Source organism: Oncorhynchus gorbuscha, linkage group LG23, assembly GCF_021184085.1.
Source record: "Oncorhynchus gorbuscha isolate QuinsamMale2020 ecotype Even-year linkage group LG23, OgorEven_v1.0, whole genome shotgun sequence".
NCBI lineage: Eukaryota > Metazoa > Chordata > Actinopteri > Salmoniformes > Salmonidae > Oncorhynchus > Oncorhynchus gorbuscha.
In genome coordinates, this window is record NC_060195.1 from 60669007 (window position 1) to 60676664 (window position 7658).

General features: G+C 49.5%; 1 protein-coding gene across 1 annotated transcript; it reads right to left on the reverse strand.

The window, feature by feature from the left end:
• Positions 1-3375: 3375 nt before the first annotated feature.
• LOC124011160 (toll-like receptor 13) lies at positions 3376-7260 on the reverse strand. The gene is made up of 2 exons (XM_046324234.1): positions 7048-7260; positions 3376-6668 (listed from the first exon to the last, which is right to left on the reverse strand). The coding sequence occupies exon 2, from the start codon at positions 6638-6640 to the stop codon at positions 3722-3724; it is 2919 nt and encodes a 972-aa protein (XP_046180190.1). The 5' UTR covers positions 6641-6668; positions 7048-7260; the 3' UTR covers positions 3376-3721.
• Between the last annotated feature and the right edge of the window lie 398 nt (positions 7261-7658).

The following is a 7658-nucleotide window of genomic DNA, read 5'->3' on the forward strand; positions in this document are numbered from 1 at the left end:
TCTGTGCGGACTACAGGCGGCTGAATGAGGTAACCAGGAAGGACTCATACCCCATACCACGTATCGATGAGTCGCTGGACCTGGTTAGGGGTCCTCCTGGTTCTCCTCACTAGACCTCCGCAGTGGCTACTGGCAGGTGCCCCTCTCCCCAGAGGCCAGAGCCAAAACTGCGTTCTCCACTAACAGAGGACACTGGCAGTTCAAGGTCCTGTGCTTTGGCCTGTGCAACGCTCCAGCTACTTTTGAGCGTTTGATGGACAGGGTGCTGGATGGCATCCCCCGACAGCAGTGTCTGGTATACCTCGATGACATCCTGGCCCATGGCAGCTCCTTCCAGTCAGCCCTGGGGGCGCTACGGCGTGTGCTGGAGAGGGTGGCTGCCGCAGGTCTGAAGCTCCACCCCGAGAAGTGCCACTTCATGAGGAGAGAGGTGTCCTTCTTGGGCCACCGAGTGGGGAAGGAGGGGATCAGCACCATGGAGGACAAGGTAGGGGCTGTCAGAGACTGGCCCACCCCCACCGACCAGCGTCAGCTGAAGAGCTTCCTGGGCCTGGCCTTGTACTACAGGAGGTTTGTACGGGGCTTCTCAAGCGTTGCTGCTCCACTGAACCGCCTGCTGCCGAAGGACAAGGCTTTCACTTGGACAGTGGAGTGTGAGGAGGCGTTCAACACCCTCAAACGTGCACTGATCGAGGCCCCGTGCTCGCCCCCTGACCTCACCTTGCCCTTTATCCTGGACACAGACGCAAGCAATGTGGGCATGGGTGGGGTGCTGGCCCAGGTGGGGCCAGAGGGGGAGAGTGGTGGCGTACTTCAGCAAAACATTTGACAAACATGAGCGCCGCTACTGTGTCACCCGGCGGGAGCTCTTGGCTGTTGTGGCTTCCGTCAAACACTTCAAGTACTACCTGGGTGGTCTGCCCTTTACTGTAAGGACTGACCACTCTGCTCTCCAGTGGCTCATGTCTTTCAGAGAGCCAGAGGGGCAGGTGGCACGCTGGTTGGAGGAGCTTCAGCCGTATGACTTCACGGTGGTGCACAGGGCAGGGGCACGCCACTCCAACGCCCGACGCCATGTCCCGTCGGCCCTGTACTGCAGACGGCTGCCGCCACTGTGAACGGAGAGAGGGACGGGAGAGAGAGCTGCGGGCAGAGGAGGGTGTCTGTGCCACAGTGTGTCGGGCGAGCGGGCCTGTCTGCTGTGAGCTGCAGACTGTCGACGTGGCTGAATGGCGGCAGCAGCAGGGACGGGACACAGACCTACAGCCAGTGCTACAGTGGGTAGAGGCGCAGGTGAGGCCACCATGGGAAGAGGTGACAGCGCTCTCACTCGCGACCAAAGGGTTGTGGTCGAAGTTTGAGAGACTGCGGCTGGCTGATGGCGTGCTACAGCGGGCATGGAAGGAGTCAGCTACGGGAGAGGAGAGGTGGCAGGTGGTGGTCCCAAAAGCATTGCAGGAGGCTGTGCTCCAGAGTACTCATGGGGGGGTGGGGACTGGACACTTTGGGGTCACAAAAACACTGCGCCGTCTCCGTCAGGGCTTCTACTGGGGGCAGCACAAGAGGGATGTGGAGGACTTTGTCGCCGCTGTGACAACTGCACAGCGAGAAAGGGCCCCCAGGCCGCTCTCATGCTCAGCTACAACAGTTCCCAGTGGGGGCTCCCATGGAGAGGGTGGGAGTGGATGTAGTTGGGCCGTTCCCCACCACAGACAGTGGAAACCGCTGGGTGCTCACGGCCATGGACTATTTCACAAAATGGCCCGAGGCCTATGCTCTGCCTGACCAGGAGGCAGAGACCATCGTCGACGCCCTGACAGCGGGGATGTTCAGCAGGTTTGGAGCTGCAGAGTCCATCCACAGCGACCAAGGCAGAAACTTTGAGTCCCGTGTGTTCGCCACCATGTGTGAGAGGCTGGGTATGCACAAGACCCGCACTACTCCTCTCCATCCTCAAAGTGATGGCCTTGTGGAGCGCTTCAACAAAACGCTTGGACAGCAGCTGGCCATCGTCTCTTCCAAACACCAGCGTGACTGGGACAAGCACCTGCCTATGGTCCTCATGGCATGCCGCTCCGCTGTCCAAGACTCCACTTCCTGCACGCCTGCCCTCCTCATGCTGGGGGAGAGATCCGCACCCCTGCGGAGATGGCGTTTGGTCGGCCCCTGGATAGCCCTCATGTTCCTCCGGGGCCGGAGTATGCCCGGAGACTCCAGGACCGCCTGGAGACAGCCCACACCTTCGCCAGAGAGCAGCTGGTGAATGCAGGTGTGAGGCAGAAAAGGAACTATGACGTGCACACCCGGGGAAGGCACTTTGTGGCTGGGGAGCTGGTCTGGGTCTACAGCCCCCTAAGGAAAAAGGCAGATGCCCCAAGTTGGACAGTCACTGGGTGGGACCCTGCAGTGTCCTGGAGAGGGTAGGGGAGGTTGTGTACCGGGTGCAGCTTCCTCCCAGGGGGAGAAAGGTGGCACTGCACCGGGACAGGTTAGCCCCATACAGAGGGGCCTCTTCTCCCCAAACCCCAGGAACCCCCACAATTCCCCTCTCTGGCAATGACATTCTCCAGGCACCCACCCTCAGGTGCCGCAGACAAGGCTCCAGACAGCCCACTCCCCTGTCTCCCCCTGTGTCACCGCGTGGTTCCCCAGAGCCACGGACTGTATTACCCGTTCCGCTTCCTTGTCACCCATATCCCTGCCTTCATCCCCTGGGTCCCAGAGGGGCACTCTGCGACCATCACGACCACGCAGGCAAAGGAGACCTCCGGGTCGCTTCAGAGACTTTGTTTGTTCCCTCGGGGACGAGGGACTTTGTGGTGGGGGGGGCTGTGTAGCGACCCGCACAGACAGCTGTGTGTTATGTGTTAGGCTAGGAGGTGGTTGTGTTGTACTGACCAGTACCCGGTGTTCGCGGGGTCCAACCTGTCAATCAACCTGCTATCTGCCAATCACGGGAATGCCTGGAATGTTCTGATGCCGGGCATCCTGGTGGTTGGTGGAGTGGCGTGGAGGGGGGTTGGGCAGGGGGGTGGAGCATTGGAAGTTAAGACCAGGTTCAGCTTTTGTTCTCTCTCTCTTACGTCTGGGCTTCACAAGAGAAGGTCACGATTGGCTTGTGTCATCTATTTGGCGTGTGCTACGGCCCAAACAGTAGCCTGTGTAAAGTTGGTGTAATAAACCGTCAATTCGTAAACTCAAGCCTCTGTCTGGACAATTGTTCCTTTATGATCTAGTCGGGTCATTACATTATGTTTAGCAAATTTGTAACATATTGTACGTTTTACATTAATACATTAATATACACCATACAAAACATAACATATCATACTAAATGTGGTCTTTCAGATAAATTTACAGAATAATACGAAATGCTCTGAGACCAGGATTTTTTTATTATGTTACTTAGATTGATGCATTGGTGCGTCAGTACTATTAACGATTTCTTAAAGATGCACTCCAGGATGCAGGGCACAGCAAAATCATAACATACTATTATGATTAATTAGATTCATAACATATCATATCATACAAATGAGTTTAAAACACTTTAGATGACGTGATACACAGGAAACGAGGACCACTTCTGGCTCGTGAGCACCACTTTCAAAACTACTGGCTGAAATTAGACAAAAGTTTGAGAGTGCATCTTCAATATTCTCATGTAAATATACAGAAAAGGTTCAGAGTGTGATGGTTGTTTCAAATCAAGGTTTCACTATTACAGAGCCTCCACCCCAGAGAGGATGGGATTTTCCCCAGCAGAGCCATCCTTGCTCTCTAAAGCCAACCGTAGTTGCCGCCAGAAGACCCCGGTTTGCTCCCCAGCTCTGGGCCAGCTCAGGTATGTGCGTTTCTTCACGAGCTTCCTCATCCGGTGGTAGGGTGACAGCTGGTGGGTAGGGATCTCCTCCAAGAACACCAGAATCAGGACGTCCTTCTGCTCATCAAAGAGCCGGAAGCTGGCCACCTGGATCTCCCGGGAGCACCACTCACTCTCCAGGTAGCGGTGGCTGATGACACAGATGGTCTTGCGGCTCCCGTAGATGCCGTCCATAATGTTGTCTATGATGGGTTTGCCTGGCTGGAAGTCCCGGTGGTGGAGACACAGCTTCCAACCCTGCTCTCCCTCCAGCTCTGGCAGAAGCTCCCTCAGGACCCAGGGCTCATCGTGGGCGTTGTAGGAAATGAAGGCATCGTACTGACAGCCATGAGACATGCGTTTATTCCTTTGCTTGGTGTCATAGAGGAAAGCCAGGAAAAGATAATAGCCGTAAATGACCTGCCATTTCAGGAAGTGGTAGGCAAAAGATGCTACCAGGGTGAGGAGGACCAGACAAGTGGTAGAGATGTAGCAGTAAAGTCCTAAATCCACTGTACAGAACTGAAGCTCAACATCCAACAGCTTGGTGTCCTTTAGATCGGCAGGATAGTTGCAGGTCAATTCTCCTGCACCAACAACTTGTGTTTGGTTGTCGTTCTCCATCCACTGGACAAACCAAGCATCACTGCAGCCACAGGTGAAAGGATTATCTTGCATGTCCAGGTATGTCAAGGCAGGGAGAGATTGCAACACTGTCTCATTGACTACTGTTATGTCGTTCTTGCTCACCTGCAAGAAAGTGACTCTACTGAGGTTTGCTCCTATGAGGAAATCTAAGGACTGAAGTTGGGCTTTGGACAGGTACATTCTGTTGAGCCTTGGGGTTGGGTGAAACAGCTTTGGCGTGAGGGATGTGAACTCATTCTTACTGACATCAAGGTACCACAACCGTGGTGTGTGAATAAATGTGTTTGGGTGCAGGTCCTTAATATTGAGATTCCCTGCCTTGAATGCCAATAAATATTTCAGACCTTCAAGGAAGTTGATTGGTAGATGACACAGTCCCTTGTGACGCTGACTATGGATCTGCAGGTTCTCCAGAGATGTCAGATGAGAGAAGGGTGGAGGGTCTAATTTACCATCATTTACATAAGTGATGTAATTACAGGATATATCAAGAGTTCTTAAGCTTGGAAGCCCCATGAGCACTGTATTTCTTATGTCTATTTGAGTGATCTTATTTGAGCCCAGGTTAAGTTCTGTAAGGTTGACCAATCCCTCAAAGGCTCCATCTTCCATACTGGCAATCTGATTGTCATATAAAAGTAAAGTCTTGAGTGATGTTAAGCTTTTAAACTCTCCTTTTCTTATAGAGCTCAGTTTATTGCCTGCCAAATTCAAAGTCTCAAGTTTGTGCAAACCATTCATGAAGGCTTCATTCAAGGTCAGGATTTTGTTTGATCCCAGTTTAAGGATGCTTAATTCTTTCAAATACTGGAAAACACATCCTGGAAGGTTGGGGATTTGATTATGGAAAAGAAAGAGTTGTGTGAGTCCTTTAAGATTGGAGAAATCTGAGCAGCCCAATTTATTGATGATATTGAAGCTGAGATCCAGGATCTTCAGTGTAGGTAGGTTTCTTGTGGCCTTTGGTACGGAAGAAAGCCTGTTGTGGCCCAGTTTCAAAGTACTTAATTGCTCCATTGATCTGAATGAAAATTCAGACAGCTGAGTAAGACCAGTATTTGATATGTCCACTTCTGTCATGTGTTTACATGACTGGAGAAATTCCTCAGAGAGATTACCTATGTTGTTATATTCTAGTCGGAGCACGCTGAGTGTAGGTATATGGCAGGCAATATCAGTGAGAGCCTTGACCTTGAGCTTTGAGCCTTTGACAAGGTCATTCAATCTCAGATGGACTAATGAGGAGTTGACAGTCTGCAGTACCATACCCATCCTCTCGAAAGACATCTCAATGCCGCTCAAGTTGAGACGATTGACGTTGCTCAGAAAAGACCTGTTCAGCACATCCCATTCCATGTGTCCAATTTGGCCACAGTAGGCGATGTCTAACACCTCAAGGTAAGGAAGAACATCTGCCGTGATCCTGAAGATTCCCAATGGATTCCGGGATAAATCCAACAGCCTCAGCTCTATAGAAGTGTTTGATATTTCCTGTGACTGGAAAGAGGTGAATCTGTTGCTCCCAATGTACAACTCCTGTAAGTGTGGTAATTGTACGATGGGCTGAACTTCCTTCATATTATAAAGGTTGTTATTGGTTAAATTCACTGTCTTCAAACTGGAGAGAGTCTGAAATGATGAGGAGCTGATGGTTGCAATGACGTTGTTGTCCAGATGTAGCAGGGAGAGGTTGGCTAGGCCCTGAAACAAATGGTCTGACAGGGTTGTGAGTCTGTTATGAGCCAGACCCAGCTCCTGAAGAGCCTCTAGGTGTCTGAGAGACCCATCATCCACTGAAGAGATCTGGTTTCTTGACATGTTTAGAATTTTGAGGTTTGATAGGCCTTTAAAATCAAACTTTCCAATTTTGGAAATGTTATTCATGGCCACATCTAAAACGCTTACTTTCCGTGGAATGTCTTTTGGTATGACTTCTAGGTTCCTCTTTTCACAGAGTACTTTCATGTTAGAGGAGTCACTGAGATTACCCCGGATTGTGCAGTTTTTCAGGAAGTACCCACATACTGGATCAGCAAGAACCCAGCAATACATCAGGAAACAAAGAAAGAGTCTCAGCTGAGAGAATGTAGAACCACTTTGTTCTCCTGGCATGGTTATCTTGAGTGTCATTGTGAGGAGCTTGACATCTACTTCAGATCTAGAGAGAAAAACAAAGGCAAGCTGACTAACTGTTCCATCATTTGGGGGATGGAAATGTAACGTAATTAAACAATTCAATGAAGTTGCAATAACACTGATAGCTGTTGGTATTGTGGTCATCAAAATAACTGACAGATTATTCTTTATAGGTCATCCAATATATCAATATAATTCACAAAAGGTTTTCTTTACTGAAAAAGACAAACTAAAGTAGAAAGGAAAAAAGGTAAAGACCACTATCAAATTAGAAATGAGTAGATAAGGGTAATAACATTGTCTGAATACGAATAAAACACACATTTGTATATCTTTGAAGAGATACACCAGCAAAAGACAACTAAAAACAACCAGACTACATAGCAGTCATTTTTACTCACAATTGTCAGAGGAAGACAGTCACAGTGAGCACCAGTGCAGCATAGGACTGTAATCACCTGAGTCCCGGTTCTACCACCCTGTTCCAAAGAGCACTTCCCTGGCATTTTACTTCACTAAACTTTATTCAAAATATATATTGGTATTTGTCTAGATGGATTTCTCACAAACAGCTACAAAACAATGTGAAAACTTAACTGACTGGGTTGACTTGACATACAGTTGACTAAGTGGCAGAAAACAAGGGGCAGAAAAGAAGAAGTGACAGAGAGAGAGAGAGAGAGTCGGGGGGGAAGTCAGGCTTGTTTGCTCTCTCTCACAGTTGGACCAAATAAAATACTGATGCTGACCATATACGGGAACTTTCCGAGACCTGAGATATTTATTTCCTAGAACTATGAACATTCTGATCCAAACATCAAACGGGTACTAACACTGACACGTTTTACATTCCAGAGAATGTAATGTTCATTTCTTTACCAGAAGCCGCCTCTAACCTCCATTTCTCATTCATACTTCATAAACTTTATTTCATCCAAAGGTGACAGGAAAGAAAATGCAATAAAATGTATAATCTGTCTCATATGAAGGTGTGTGTGTGTGTGTGTGTGTG

Bases quoted from the DNA above. Each gene is read 5' to 3' on its own strand.
- LOC124011160 (XM_046324234.1), bottom strand. From the start codon at position 6,640: ATGACACTCAAGATAACCATGCCAGGAGAACAAAGTGGTTCTACATTC.